Raw genomic sequence first — 15,343 nt, 5'->3', positions numbered from 1 at the left:
TAACATGCTCATTAACCTTTTCATTATAACCACATGCACTTCTTTAATGATTAATGAAACATGTTGAAAAACCAGGAAGAAAACGTACCCTGAATATACATGGAATATCTCGGCGTGAGGCATGTATGACGTCTGAAGCCAGGACAGAGCTCACAGAGAACTCTTCATCTCTGTAAGAAATAACATGTTCAGAACAGGGGGACCGTCCTCCACCCGCGGGACCTCGGTGAGAGATGACACCTCTGGGAAAACCTTCCAGAACACAACGGTGGCTCCCTGCCTCCACCCAGATAGGAAACACTGATACTGACAAAGCCAGCCTACAAAGGGTAAGACTCTTGCGTGCGCTTCGATGGCTGGGGGTGTCCGGGACTAAACCCTCCCCGAGCCACAATGTTCTGGCTGTGCCAGGCCGCGCAGCAGGCACACACCGCATCTCTGCTGTGTCCTCTGCTTGACCGTAAACAGGGGAATGAAGTCTGCCGTGGCAGCTGGGGAGTCACCCCCAGCAGCTCTTGACCCTGGGCTGTGAGCAGCAGACGCCCGGGAAGCTCAGTGCATTCTCAGTATGGCTGGGCTGGGCACACCTGTGTTTGTGTGTGTGCGCGAGCGCGTGTGTGGGGGATGGGCAGGACCACCTGGGGACGTTTCCAAACCGCAGGTGCCCCTGGTGACCCCTGCCCCATGGGCCCCCCAGGTACCGACGCTGCCGAGGCAGCTGCAGGGCAGATGGCAGAGCAGCTGGCTGAGGCAGGTGGCACAGTGACAGGCTCTCCACGTGGGGGATGTGGCCGCTGTGGCAGCTGCACCCTCAGGCTCCAAGCTAAGCTCGCCCTGTTTCTTAACTGGCTTAGTCTTCTCACAGCCCCAGGCCTCACAGCGTTGCTATTCTGCCCATTTCAGGGAGTGGGACGTTTACGGGGGGCTCCGCGTTTTCCTGTGTCGATGGCAGGAGGGAGCTGATGAGGCACGGGGGGGTTGTGAGAGGTGCCGCTGAGCGGACGCGGCAGCCACAGGGAATCAGGGCTCCTGGAGGCAGAGCACACAGGCCACCCCAAGCTGCGCGGTGCGTGGGCTGTATTCTCTTTGTTCCGGGGTACATGGTTTTCTCATCAGATGCCTATTGGGCAAATCTTTCAGGGCAAAAACATCCATAGCAGGAAGGTTTCTAGCGGGCCCATTACAGGGTGGCACGACGACTAAAGATGTGAAGGAAGGAACAAGGTTAAAGACGACCAAGCAGCGAATCCCTGCTGTAAGATACGCAGGTCAGGTGACATGCCCAGGACGAGGGCGGACCGCACACACTCACCTGAGGTCCAGGACTTGGCTGGCCAGGACGCCGGGCTGGGCAGACTTGCCCTCAGGCAGGTCGTACAGGAAGAGCCTGCAGTCACAGACCACCGCAAAGGCTCGCTGCCACCCCTTCTTCACCCCAGTTGGTTTGGGGATCTGCAGATCAAAGTGACCGTGTCCCCCAGGGCCAGGGCACCAGCCGCAGGCAGTGGAGAGGCAGACCCGGGAGAATTCTTGAAGGTGGCTGCCGTGCCAGGGTCCTCCCCGGCTGCTGCTTGGCTGGCCCAGGCTGGTAACAGAGCTGCGTCTGGGCCCAGGAAAGCTTAGGACGCGGCTGGGGAGGAGCCCCATCACCGACGGGGTTGCGGGGGACAAAGTGGGTGGCTCAGCGTGGGCGTGCTCACAGCAGACGTGGCATGTTGTGGAGTGCTGGGCCCGGCACAGTGCCTTCAAATGGCACTGGGCTTCAAGTCCATCAGCCCAGGAGGTGGGACAAGAGGCCTTGGATAGGTGCTTCTGTGGGGTCCGGAGGACCCCAGGAGGGCAGGGCACCCAGAACCAGCACATGGGGCAAAGGGATGGATTTCCAGTGCAGCCGGGCGTGGCTGTGGTCAGCAGGCTGGCCGCCTGCCGGAGCACGGCCGTGGGTCACATCCTACCTTCACGTAGCCCTTGTAGGCTGTTCCTATGCCTCTCTGCACGTCCACACCTAGAGGCCGCTTGGACTGCTCGGGGGGGATGGGGCACACCTGGGGGGCACGGTCTTTGCAGGACACATGGCAGGCAAACGAGCACACTGCAAAAACATGGGATGTGCCGTGAGACCCGCACCCCCGAAGCAGCGGCCGCGGGGGACGTGTGGCACCCCCAAAAGGGAGCAGTTCCTATGGACGCGGGGCCGATTAACTTCTCTGCACACTCATCAGCCCCGGCACAGGGCAGGCACACAACTCGGAGGCGTAAATTGCTAGTAATGACAGACCCGGAAGAACAGAGGCCATATGGCAATGCTTCTCTCTAGACGACTTGGTAGTGAAATATTTTAAAGCTCTTTTTACTCTGCTTTCCTTTACTTTGGAAAACAGATGTGGATGTTAATTTTACAGCAAACAAGGATGAGCAGGTGCCCTGGCCGCCCCGGAGCAGCACACTGTCCGCTGCAGCAGGACTTCAACCGCGGCTGGGCCCGGCTCAGCCAACAGAGGAGCCTGCGGGGCCCCCTCCCGGTGGGGCCACCCCAGGCTCCGGGCCTTCACCACCGCCCCCCGCCCCCGGGCCCTCGCGGCGGGCGGGCGCACTCACCGTCGCAGGCATAGCCCTGGCGGATCAGCCCCACCATCAGGGAGGTACAGTGGCTGCACTGTGTGGGGCTGGAGAAGGACTTAATGCTCAGCTGGTGCGCCTTTGGCTGCAGGAAGGACATCGAGGGTGAGACAGGGAGGTGAGCAGGGGGCCACCTACTTGTGAGCAAACGTTTCAACCTCTGGGGCACGACCTCGAGGGGCTGAATCGTGTGCTTTCACCATGAGGTACATGGCTCCCAGGGGTACCATCCACGGAGAGGCTGACCCAGAGAACGAGCCCACATGCACCTCCCACGGCGAGCACCCTCACTGCCCACACTGGTGAGGCCAGGGCGGAAACACCACTGATAACGCCCTGGCGTGAGCCCCTCGCCTGCAGGGGCTCCAGGGCTGGCCTGGCCACATTTTGGGGTGCACAGCCCCGCCACAGCAGCTCATTCCTCCCAGGAAGAGTCTGGAAAAACCCAACACTCCTCACTGGGAGAGCAGACAGGGGACGATGGACAATGGAGTGAGAGCCACAGCGCCGGTGAAGCTCAAGGCAGCAAAGGGGAGGGACCAGCGCCCTTCAGGGCACAGAAGATGTGCAGCCATTTGCCAGAACAAGGGCTCGACCAGCACAAAGCCCAGAGCCCAGTCTGCTCTCTGCCTCCCTGAGAGCTGCAAGCCCAAAGCCTGGCTGTTGGCTAGACTCAAATGAAACCAAGCCCCCTGTCTCTAGCAGGCATGACTGTCTGTGTTTTCGCCTTAAGAGAGGCTGTGCCTACATTAAAGAAGAAAAGCACCCAGCACATGAGGCCAGATGCCTGCTAAACTGGGAACCTAGGACCTCATCACACCCTGAACGTTGGGCTCAGCTTTCCAAGATACACTGACGAGCACAAGTTAGGAAGTGGCACTTTCAGCAGCTTTCCATTTATGTGGGGGAAAAATTGCCTCCCATAAGCCACATGGTTCTCTGCGGCCCGAAATGCAACCAGCTACATGGGAATACACAGGAAGCAGGGACTTAACGGACACTGAACGGACAGCGGCGCTCGGCGCTCGATCGGGGGAGGAGACGCCGTCTAGGGGGAGAGGGAAGAGGACCGGGGAGACCAGACTCTGAAATTTTCCAATTAAAATGCGTTCACGTGTCACTGGTTTCATTAAGAAAACACAGGGTCCTGACACTTTATGGCTCAACACACCACTCAGAACAAAGCATTACTGTGTAAATGGAAACATTAAGTTCGTCTTGTTTACACAAAGTCGCCTAAAACCAAGAAACCCCCCTTGCCCCCCAGGGAAGAGGAAGCCCTACCTTTGGTCCCGCCAGAGCGAGGGTTTGTGCAGTGGGCAGCGGTGCGGTGGGCAGCCTCTGAGGGGCCCGGGCCATGTCCTGGGGACAAGCGGGGACAAGTGAGCAGCGTCCAGCTCAGCGCACGCCTCACTCGGCAGCACTGATTAGCAGGAACCGTTCTGCGGTCTCAATCTACTGTGCTGTCGGGACAGCTGTGGAGCTGCCCTTGGCCGGCTGAGGCCCCAATGGGAATTCTCGAACGAGGCCGCCTCAGAGGGACAAGCTGTCAGGGTAGCGCCTGTGAGGGTCCGTGAGGCACGCAGACATGGGGAGGGGTCAGAGCCCAGCTCTGGGGTCGACAGGGCGATGCTCACCTCCTGCTGCTCTGCGCCCACAGCCGCAGAGGCCGCAAAGGATGCCTCTGGCTTTGGAGCTTGTGTTTCTTGCTCACTAGTGGAGCTGGTCTGAAAACAAAGGCAGAGAAACACTGTGGGGATAAGGGAACTCATCCTGCGGAAGTCAGAGGCTAACTGCATGTTCTTCATTTAAAAAGTGCGTTTCACTGGGGACCTGGGGTCCCAGCCCAGACTCAGTCCTGCAGTATCCCACCACGGACCCGACCTCACTCACAACTGTCTTGCCTTCCCGAGACCACTGCCCTCAGCGTCCTGGGGTGGGGGCGACCGTGAGGCAGGGTTACCACCGAGGGCTCACCCTCCAACCGCAGCCTGGCCCGCCTGCCCTCTGAGCTCGCAGGCCGTGACTCACTCTACACCCGGGAGCCCTAAGCTGAAGTGGCCACGTGCTCCAGAACCTCGTTTCTGGGACCCAGAATAAATTCTAACATCAAAAGGGCTGTGGACCTATGACCAGGAGGAGGAATTTCCCTTTAAGTTCCATGACACAGGGAAGCAACGCTTGGTTCTAAGAATTCAAGACTCTCAAATTACTTTCACAAGCTGAAGCCAAAGCCACATTCTACAACCACCTACAGATGACCTCAGGAGCTCTCCTGACTCGAACATTCCCTCGTCACCAGCAACTGTGTTTTACGAACACACACAATTTACGTAGCCTTGTCAACAGGTGACCCAGGGTAGCTGGGCAGGCAGTTCCACACTGAAATCCCATTGAACCGCATCAGAGAAACACTTTCCACTGGCTTGAATTAACCAGGCTGTTGCCTAAGGAGCCAAATTCACACAGGAAGCAGGGTGTGCACAGAAACACATGCGTGACTACGTACTGCGATGTGTAAATCTGTAAGCACACTCGTAAGGGAAAGGCCAGATCAATTAGCCACAGATATAAGCAACTTTCCTCCATAAACGAGGGACATAAATGAGTTAGAGCTGCATTTTTAGATAAATGAAGGGTAAAAGAACATTTCGTAAACTAACTGTAGCCGAGGAACAGCCCCACTACTCTCATTTAGCTGGACAATTGATGTAAAGGGTGCAGGCGGGATGGAGAGGGGCCGAACTTGAAGGCGATGAGGGCGGGCCCCACGCCGGCAGTGACTGACTTCCTCCCAAGAGGCTGGCAGAGAAGATGTGCGGGAAGAGATGGAGCCCTTGCTTGTGACAGACAGAGGAACGAAAACCAGTGTTTCCACCTGATACAGACCTCCAGGACAATCTACTGGTTCAGTGCTGTGGCCAGCATTTTAGTGTAAACTACAGCTTCGCACGGGGAAGGCAGACCAGGAGCTCCTATCAGAAAATTCTCAGGTCTGCAAACCCTCCTAACACCCCCGACTCTGACCAAGGAGCTTTTCATCAGTAACTGTTCTTCCTATTTAAGTCACGGGGTAGCGAGGGACAAAAATTAAACGTGAGAAACGGCAGGAGTGCTGGCTACAGGGGACGGGGTCTGGGGTCACGCACAGCCTGCCCCTCTGGCAGCTGACAGGAGGGACATGCTAGAGACCACCTGGCCCGTGGCCTGCCGCCGTCCACGAGCTCTAGAAAAAGGCCACCCCATCCTGGCCACGACCCAAGTCTCAGCCTCTTGGGAGTCTGTGTCTGGCCCTGCAGCACTGGGAGGAGGCACGGGGCTGACCAGCAGCGTGTCTGGAAGAGCTGCCAGCACGAACAGTTACATGTATTTGCTTCTTGAAAACTGAGGACTTACAGGAAAAGGCGACATCACACATTCGAGAAAAACCCCTCTTGACAGGTGCATGTAATAGGTGGGTGCCCAGAATGCTGTGAGCAACACAGAGCTGCTTGGGTTTTGTAACAACTGGGCTAGGCTAGGATCATGGTGGTCCGCTAACCCATGGATGACCACTGGTACCTCCTGAGTCCCGCTGGGGCAGGTCCACAGACACCACCTCCACCTGAGGGCCAAGAAGCTTAGCATCCCTAGTGCTGAGCCAAGTGGCCTCCACTCGCAGGAACAACATGCCATCTCTGGTACAGAGTTCACATCAAAACATCCAACCCATGTCTCATCAAGAGGAAGAGTGGAGGACAATCTACAAGACAGCCGGTTTGGACACTACAAAAATATCAGAGTTATAAAGGGGGGTGAGGTGGGGGCCGTGACTCCAGATGGAAGGAGACCAGAGAGGCGCTGGCTCCTAGGCAGAGCGGGGGCAGCTGTGCAAACCATCCCTGCAGGGGGCGGCCCTGTGCTCAGTGACCTCAGCAAAGAAGCACCAGACAGTTTAGCGTCTGGGGTCACGATGCCTGCAACTCGTGCTCAAAAAGCTCCGAGTGTACATGAGAGAGGGAGAGAGCAATGGGCAGAATGCCAGGCGAGAGGCACGTGTATGTTCACCGTGCTACTTTCAGCTTTCCTGCAGGTTTACAGGGTTCTGGTAAAAAGGAAACAAAATGACATACACATCAGAGGCCCCTTTAGGGAGACCTGCCGTCACTATGTTCACTGGCTCATCTCAGGGGTGGCCAGGAAGGGTCCACCCTGCAGTTTGGAGGAAGAAGGACCAACTGCCCCATCTCCAAGGGGTGCCGTGAAGAGCCTCAGCAGCCGGGGAGGACGGGCCCAGCTGCTCCCAGGAGCTGCTCCCCGTCACGGGGGTTCTGGCTGCCTCCGGTGCAGTCGCTCCGAGTGGAGGCACTGAGCTGCACCACCAGGACCTCAACAGGGGGCCTGGAGCCGGGCTGTTCTTCCATGCCACCCACCCCACCTACCGGCGAGTCTGCACAGAAGCCGCTGAAGGGGTAATGTGACCGGCTGCAGGGGGAGAATGTGTGTTTTAAAAACTGTCTGAAACACTCACTACCCAGGCGGAGGCTGGCAGGGGTCTCTTCCCTGAAGGTGCCAAGCACTTCCTTCACCCCATGTGATTTGAGGAAGTGGGAACACTTCTCTGGGTACACTTCACGTACCTCAACTGTCTCAAACCTCATGCATTCAGCATCCCTGGTCAACAGCTGAGACAACTGTCACACGTTAACTTACTGGTATGTTTGTGGTCACAGGTAGCCAAACCATATTAAACTGTTAATATTTCTAATTCATCATAAATTCGTTTGTCACTTAAAAAACACTTACTCTACATGTCAGATCATGTGCAAGAGGTGCAGTGTTGAAATACTCAAAAATAGAATCCTGAAAATCTGCAAGTTTGAGGCCTGTAAGAATAAAACAAGACTTGTCAAGGTACAAAATTTAAGACTGTTTCTTAAGCTTTATGGGAAGAATCAGTATCATCAAGATAGCGATTCTCTGTAAGTCAACTAACAAATATGATGCAATTACAGTAAAAATACCATTAGACTTGCCCCAGAGCTGGACATCTGGAGTAACCAAGGAAGACTACCTGGGAAGTCTCTAACAATGAGGGGGTAGGAGGGGAGGAGACCTACCAAATACTAACGCAGATCCACTGAAGCACATGTTCTAATTAGAAGCATGGGTCCTGCCCATGGACAATGAATAAGGTAGAAACCCAGAAACAGCCCTCAGCCCCCATGGCAACTCATCTCATCTATGGTGAGACTGACATCTGAAGTCAGCATCGAGAGGAACTTTTTAATAATTGGCATCAGACAACTAACAAGTCTCAGAAAAAAAGACAGAATGGGTCCTCCTCAAACCCTATGTCACAGTAACTTCCCAATAGATCAGTAATCTAAATTTTAAAAATGAAGTCACAGAAGTATCTGAAGAAAACATGGGTGAATTACTTGAACAACTGGGGACTTGGGGAATATTTCCCTATGACTTAAAAAAGGGAAAAAAACTAACAAATCTGACACATAAAAATTAAAATAGCAAAACAAAATGAAAACAGTAACAAAAAACACCTAATGCTTGGCAAAAAAAAAAAAAAAAAAATCAGGGGGCTTCCCTGGTGGCTCAGTGGTAACGAACCTGCCTGCCAATGCAAGAGAAGCCACAGCAATGAGAAGCCTACTGCATGGGCTCCTGCAGCAATGAAGACCCAGCACAAGGACAGATAAAATTAATAATAATAATAATAATAATAAGCCAAGTAAAAAGACAAAAAGACAAACTAGGAAAATTATTTGCAACTTTTGTCAAACAAAAGACTCTAGCCCTCAACATATAAACAGCTTCTAAGAATTAAGAAAAAGCCACAATCTGAACTTTTACAGATGGGTAGAAAATACAAATCCATAAACCACAGAGTGAGGTACAAACTGCCCTCAAACACATGAAAAGAGGCACAACCTCGCTCATTCAGAAGTGTGAATGTGGTGCCACTTCTCACCTGCTCCGAGCGAGGTCACCCCTGGTGGGTGAGGCTACAGGGCAGGGACCCCCGCCTGCCCTGTGCCGGGGACACAACCCCACAGCCTGGGAGCAGAGCCCAGAGCCAGCACAGCTGAGCCTGAGTGTGCGCACGCTCACTCTCCACCAGCAGCCCTGCAGCAAATGTCGCACACACACGGCACACCCCGCGGCAGGGGACTGCAGCGGCAGGACACCCAGCGGGTGCTGTGCCAAGCCGGCTGCACGCAGGACCCGGGCCAGCCAAGGGTCGTGGCCTCGCCTGAGCACAGAACAGGGCAGGGCAGGCCTCTGTGAGGCCTAACGATACAGACACAGGCACCTGCTTTATATTTTCAAGATGGAACAAAGGAAGAATACACCGGAAACCGCGGCTGCCTTTTTGGGAAGCATCTTTGGACATACCCTATTCCAGAATTTGGGCTTTGGGATTAGGGTAAGCGTTTTCCTTATAGAACTAAATACCATTAAAATGAAAAGAAATTAAATCTAACATAAAACCATTTCATTAAAAAAGGTTTATATGTAAACAATTCAGAAGCTTATGATCCTAATTTACCAGTATCTGCTCTAAACTTTTCTTCCATCTTCTTCTTTAAAATTTCCATTTCTTCTAGTAGTTCTCTATTTTTGGCTTCAGAATCCTTTAGTTTGCTAAAATACAAAATGAAAGGCTTTAAGTGCCCTGAGCTCAAGTCATCTTTGTGCTGGTTCAGAGTGTCGAAGTAGCTAGGTTTGTAGGAAGGCTGTGTGTGCGTGTGCGTGTGTCTGTGTGTGTGTGTTGGGGGGGCTGCTTCTCCCAGGTATCTGAGAAAGCACCCAGACCCACTGGACGGACACTCAAGCCCACTCTCAGCATCAGCTGCTGCTCACTACATCATGGATCATACATGAGCTTCACTTTAAAAGTCACAGTTTACAAACTATATCTCACGAGGCCCTAATGGGATCCCCGACGGCCCCTACCTCTGAGGACGCACGGCTCAGTCACTCAGCTGTCAGGCCCCCAAATGTCTTCCCTGGAATGAGCACGACAGCGGGCCACGCCGAAGAGCCGCACCACTGCACGCGCAGCGGGGCCTCTGCTCCCAGCGTGGCGAGGACGGGCCAGCACAGGGCCCAGCGGACCCAGGGGGGAGGCGGGCAGCAAGCCTCGCTCAGAGCCCTGTACTGATCATGGTGATGCCAGGAGAACCGGTCACCGCCTGCCCCTCACCCAGCTCTGTGAGGTCGGGGGTGGTACATGCGCTCGCCTCACAGGGATGCTGGAAGGGTCACGTGCTTTCACAGAATAACAGTCTCACAGCAGTTCCAAGCACAGAGGCAGTATATTTAAATAGCAGCTGTTACTATGATTAGTTTTTCAGCCCCAAACTGACACGATTTCCTGTTAGTGACACCATCACTTCCAGGTCACCCCCCCCATGAAGACGTGTCAGGGCTTAGCCAACCACGTGGACAGGTCTACCGCAGGCAGGGCAGCCCAGCTTTCTTAAGGCTGCAGATCATTACAGATCCTGAGGAACAAAACAGAACCCGCAGACGATGGGTTCTCATCAAGCATCTACTGAACTCACTGCCTTGTCAAACAGTGTTTTCTATGACTGCTTGAAGATGGGGAAAAAATTCTGAATATTTTAGTGTGTGATTTTAGCTTTTAAAGAAAAAAACGCTAAGCTGAAGAGGTGGACAGGAAGGCCAGAGAGGTGTCCATGGACACGTGGGTCCTGTCACCCAGCTCAGGGTGGCAAGCACCCCATTCACACTCAGAAAGAAACACAGACGCTTCAAAACTGCAGACTCACACATGCTCATTCTGTCCTGAAAACCCTGCACGTGCTCATCTGTGCCCCAGGCCTGAGCACCGAGCGCCAGAAACAGCACTCTGCTCGTCCCAACAGCCCCGGGTTGGCAGGCACCTTTCAAAGGAGAGGTTCACATCCTTGACCTTCCTCAGCTCCTCCTGTACGAGCTGCTTGGCCCGGATCTCCGCCTCCAGGGCCGACTGCAGTTCCAGCCGTGCAGACATGTCCAGCTTCTGACTGCGGCGAACTTTCCAGAGGGGGTCCTGCAGAGGTGGTTTCAGATGTTAAAACACATTCTGAACCAACTCACTCCTTTAACAACATTAATGCTAACAGGTAATTTATCTTCTTTGAATCTTGAGACTTTATTATTATATTTAAATATTAACTCTCGGATGTTATTAAAGTCCATGGGACCCAATTATAGTTTTGGTATTTTGTGACTTTTTTCTTAGAGGTCTTCTAAAGAATAAAATTTACTTTCTTAAAAATAAAACTGAGCTGATAGGGTAATTTCTTTACATGGTTCCACTACACTCTGTAAAAGAGTAATTTAAGCTATATTCTAGGATCAGAGTTACTCTCATTTTTCTACATCCTGAAACATCGTGCCCTGCTATCATCTTAGTAACTACATCATTAAAAGACTAAACTAATAAGAGAAAGGAAGCGCGACGGGACGAACTGAAGGGTGAGACTACAGTGACATAAACCAGTCGAGGACAGTACTCTTTCTTACTGAGACTCCAGATGTATCTCACTGACTTTCAAGAGTATAAGAGAAATCTGGAGAGACTGTCGTGGTAGGCTTTTATTTACATTTTCATTGAAAACAGTTAAGAATTTTTCATTTGTCCTCCGCAGGAGTAAAGAGGAGACGGGGGTGTGGGGAGCACAGTGGGGCACCACCTAGAGGCGACAGAGGGACCAGCCACAGGGAGGCTCAGGTGACCAGACCCAGGAGGAAATAGGGAAAGACTTCTAAGGATGGAGCGGCGAGCTGCGCGGCGCTGGAGCGGCGAGCGGCCGAGAGGAGATACCCTACGTCCAAGGTCAGAGAAACCCCAGTAATAGGGTAGGGTGCTGAGAGGGCATCAGAGGGCAGACAGATAGAAATCACAATCACAGAAAACTAACCAATCTGATCACAAGGACCACAGCCTTATCTAACTCAATGAGCCATGCCGTGCAGGGCCACCCAAGACAGACAAGTCATGGTGGAGGGTTCTGACAAAATGTGGTCCACTGGGGAAGGGAATGGCAAACCACTCCAGTATTCTTGCCTTGAGAACCCCATGAACAGTATGAAAAGGCAAAAAGATATGACACTGAAAGATGAACTCCCCAGGTCAGCAGGTGCCCAAAATGCTACTGGATACTGGAGATCAGTGGAGAAATAACTCCAGTAAGAATGAAGAGATGGAGCCAAAGCAAAACCACCACCCAGTTGTGGATGTGACTGGTCATGGAAGCAAGATCTGATGCTGTAAACAGCAGTACTGCATAGGAACCTGGAATGTTAGGTCCATGAATCAACGCAAATAGAAGTGGTCAAACAGGAGACAGCAAGAGTGAATGTTGACATTTTAGGAATCAGCGAACTAAAATGGACTGGAATGGGAGAATTTAACTCAGATGACCATCATATCTACTACTGTGGGCAAGAATCCCTTAGAATAAACGGAGCAGGCATCATAGTCAACAAGAGAGTCCGAACAACAGAATGATGTCTGTTCGTTTCCAAGGCAAACCATTCAATATCATGGTAATCCAACTCTATGTCCCAACTAGTAACGCTGAATGAGCTGAAGCTGAACCATTCTATGAAGACCTACAAGACCTTTTAAAACTAACACCCAAAAAAGATGTCCTTTTCATTACAGGGGACTGGAATGCAAAAGTAGGAAGTCAAGAAACACCTGCAGTAACAGGCAAATTTGGCCTTGGAATGTGGAATGAAGCAGGGCAAAGACTAATAGAGTTTTGCCAAGAAAATGCAATGGTCACAGCAAACACCCTCTTCCAACAACACAAGAGAAGACTCTACACATGGACATCACCAGATGGTCAACACCAAAATCAGACTGATTATATTTGCAGCCAAAGATGGACAAGCTCTATACAGTCAACAAAAACAAGACCAGGAGCTGACTGTGGCTCAGATCATGAACTCCTTATTACCAAATTCAGATTTAAATTGAAGAAAGTAGGGAAAACCGCTAGACCATTCAGGTATGACCTAAATCAAATCCCTTATGATTATACAGTGGAAGTGAAAAATAGATTTAAGGGCCTAGATCTGACAGATAGAGTGCCTGATGAACTATGGAATGAGATTCGTGACATTGTACAGGAGACAGGGATCAAGACCATCCCCATGGAAAAGAAATGCAAAAAAGCAAAATGGCTGTCTGGGGAGGCCTTACAAATAGCTGTGAAAAGAAGAGAGGTGAAAAGCAAAGGAGAAAAGGAAAGATATAAGCATCTGAATGCAGAGTTCCAAAGAATAGCAAGAAGAGGTAAGAAAGCCTTCTTCAGCGATCAATGCAAAGAAATAGAGGAAAACAACAGAATGGGAAAGACGAGATCTCATCAAGAAAATTAGAGATACCAAGGGAACATTTCATGCAAAGATGGGCTCCATAAAGGACAGAAATGGTATGGACCTAACAGAAGCAGAAGATATTAAGAACAGGTGGCAAGAATACACTGAAGAACTGTACAAAAAAGATCTTCACGACCCAGATAATCATGATGTGATCACTAATCTAGAGCCAGACATCTTGGAATGTGAAGTCAAGTGGGCCTTAGAAAGCATCACTATGAACAAAGCTAGTGGAGGTGATGGATGAATTCCAGTTGAGCTGTTTCAAATCCTGAGAGATGATGCTGTGAAAGTGCTGCACTCAGTATGCCAGCAAATTTGGAAAACTCAGCAGTGGCCACAGGACTGGAAAAGGTCAGATTTCATTCCAATTCCAAAGAAAGGCAATGCAAACGAATGCTCAAACTACTGCACAATTGCACTCATCTCACATGCTAGTAAAGTAATGCTCAAAATTCTCCAAGCCAGGCTTCAGCAATATGTGAACCGTGAACTCCCTGATGTTCAAGCTGGTTTTAGAAAAGGTAGGAGGAACCAGAGATCAAATTGCCAACATCCGCTGGATCATGGAAAAAGCAAGAGACTTCCAGAAAAACATCTATTTCTGCTTTATTGACTATGCCAAAGCCTTTGACTGTGTGGATCACAATAAAGTGTGGAAAATTCTGAAAGAGATGAGAATACCAGACCACCTAACCTGCCTCTTGAGAAATCTGTATGCAGGTCAGGAAGCAACAGTTAGAACGGGACATGGCTCCAAATAGGAAAAGGAGTATGTCAAGGCTGTATATTGTCACCCTGCTTATTTAACTTCTATGCAGAGTACATCATGAGAAACGCTGGACTGGAAGAAACACAAGCTGGAATCAAGATTGCCGGGAGAAATATCAATAACCTCAGATATGCAGATGACACCACTCTTATGGCAGAAAGTGAAGAGCTAAAAAGCCTCTTGATGAAAGTGAAAGAGGAGAGTGAAAAAGTTGGCTTAAAGTTCAACATTCAGAAAACGAAGATCATGGCATCTGGTCCCATCACTTCATGGCAAATAGATGGGGAACCAGTAGAAACAGTGTCAGACTTTATTTTTGGGGGCTCCAAAATCACTGCAGATGGTGACTGCAGCCATGAAATTAAAAGACGCTTACTCCTTGGAAGGAAAGTTTGAAAAGCAGAGACATTACTTTGCCAACAAAGGTCTGTCTTGTCAAGGCTATGGTTTTTCCTGTGGTCATGTATGGATGTGAGAGTTGGACTGTGAAGAAAGCTGAGCCCCGAAGAATTGATGCTTTTGAACTGTGGTGTTGGAGGAGACTCTTGAGAGTCCCTTGGACTGCAAGGAGATCCAACCAGTCCATTCTAAAGGAGATCAACCTGGGGATTTCTTTGGAAGGAATGATGCTAAAGCTGAAACTCCAGTACTCTGGCCACCTCATGCGAAGAGTTGACTCATTGGAGAATACTCTGATGCTGGGAGGGATTGGGGGCAGGAGGAGAAGGGGATGACCGAGGATGAGATGGCTGGATGGCATCACGGACTCGATGAACCAGAGTCTGAGTGAACTCCGGGGGTTGGTGATGGACAGGGAGGCCTGGCGTGCTGCGATTCATGGGGTCGCAAAGAGTCGGACACGACTGAGCGACTGAACTGAACTGGACTGAACAGGCAAATTTGGCCTTGGAGTATAGAATGAAGCAGAGCAAAGGCTCATAGAGTTTTGCCAAGAGAACACACTGGTCATAGCAAACACTCTCTTCCAACACAAGAGAAGACTTTACACATGGACATCACCAGATGGTCAACACCGAAATCAGACTGATTATATTCTTTGCAGCCAAAGATTGAGAAGCTCTATATAGTCAGCCAAAACAAGACCAGGAGCTGACTGTGGCTCAGATCGTGAACTCCTTATTGCCAAATTCAGACTTAAATTGAAGAAAGTAGGGAAAACCGCTAGACCGTTCAGGTATGACCTAAATCAAATCCCTTACAATTATACAGTGGAAGTAGATTAAAGGGATTAGATCTCACTAGACTCTCACTAGAGTGCCTGATGAACTACGGATGGAGTTTCATGACAATGTACAGGAGTCAGGGATCCAGACCATCTCCAAGAAAAAGAAATGCAAAAAAGCAAAAGGGCTGTCTGAGGAGGCCTTACAAATAGCTGTGAAAGAAGAGAAGTGAAAAACAATGGAGAAAAGGAAAGATGGATCCATTTGAATGCAGAGTTCCAAAGAATAGCAAGGAGAGATAAGAAAGCCTTCCTCAATAATCAGTGTGAAGAAACTGAGGAAAACAATAGAATGGGAAAGACTAGAGATC

At 50.9% G+C, this 15,343-nt stretch overlaps 1 protein-coding gene across 3 annotated transcripts in view; it reads right to left on the bottom strand.

The window, feature by feature from the left end:
- The window catches only part of CDC42BPB (CDC42 binding protein kinase beta), a 103,290-nt gene that overhangs the window by 10,320 nt on the left and 77,627 nt on the right, over positions 1 to 15,343 (bottom strand). For all 3 annotated transcript variants that reach the window (XR_005723831.1, XM_040256868.1, XM_040256869.1), the window contains exons 19-27: positions 10,527 to 10,675; positions 9,167 to 9,261; positions 7,405 to 7,484; positions 4,257 to 4,346; positions 3,904 to 3,981; positions 2,599 to 2,704; positions 1,956 to 2,092; positions 1,313 to 1,452; positions 89 to 170 (exon numbers count right to left, since the gene is read on the bottom strand). Coding sequence is in view for 2 of the 3 variants with exons in the window: in XM_040256868.1 (XP_040112802.1) it covers positions 89 to 170; positions 1,313 to 1,452; positions 1,956 to 2,092; positions 2,599 to 2,704; positions 3,904 to 3,981; positions 4,257 to 4,346; positions 7,405 to 7,484; positions 9,167 to 9,261; positions 10,527 to 10,675 (957 nt within the window). In the remaining variant the exon portion in view is untranslated. The remainder of the gene's footprint in view (positions 1 to 88; positions 171 to 1,312; positions 1,453 to 1,955; positions 2,093 to 2,598; positions 2,705 to 3,903; positions 3,982 to 4,256; positions 4,347 to 7,404; positions 7,485 to 9,166; positions 9,262 to 10,526; positions 10,676 to 15,343) is intronic.

The sequence above is a fragment of the Oryx dammah genome, unplaced genomic scaffold (assembly GCF_014754425.2).
Source record: "Oryx dammah isolate SB20612 unplaced genomic scaffold, SCBI_Odam_1.1 HiC_scaffold_16, whole genome shotgun sequence".
NCBI classification, from domain to species: domain Eukaryota; kingdom Metazoa; phylum Chordata; class Mammalia; order Artiodactyla; family Bovidae; genus Oryx; species Oryx dammah.
Note: the sequence above shows the minus strand (reverse complement) of the source record. Positions and strands in the feature narration are given on the sequence as shown.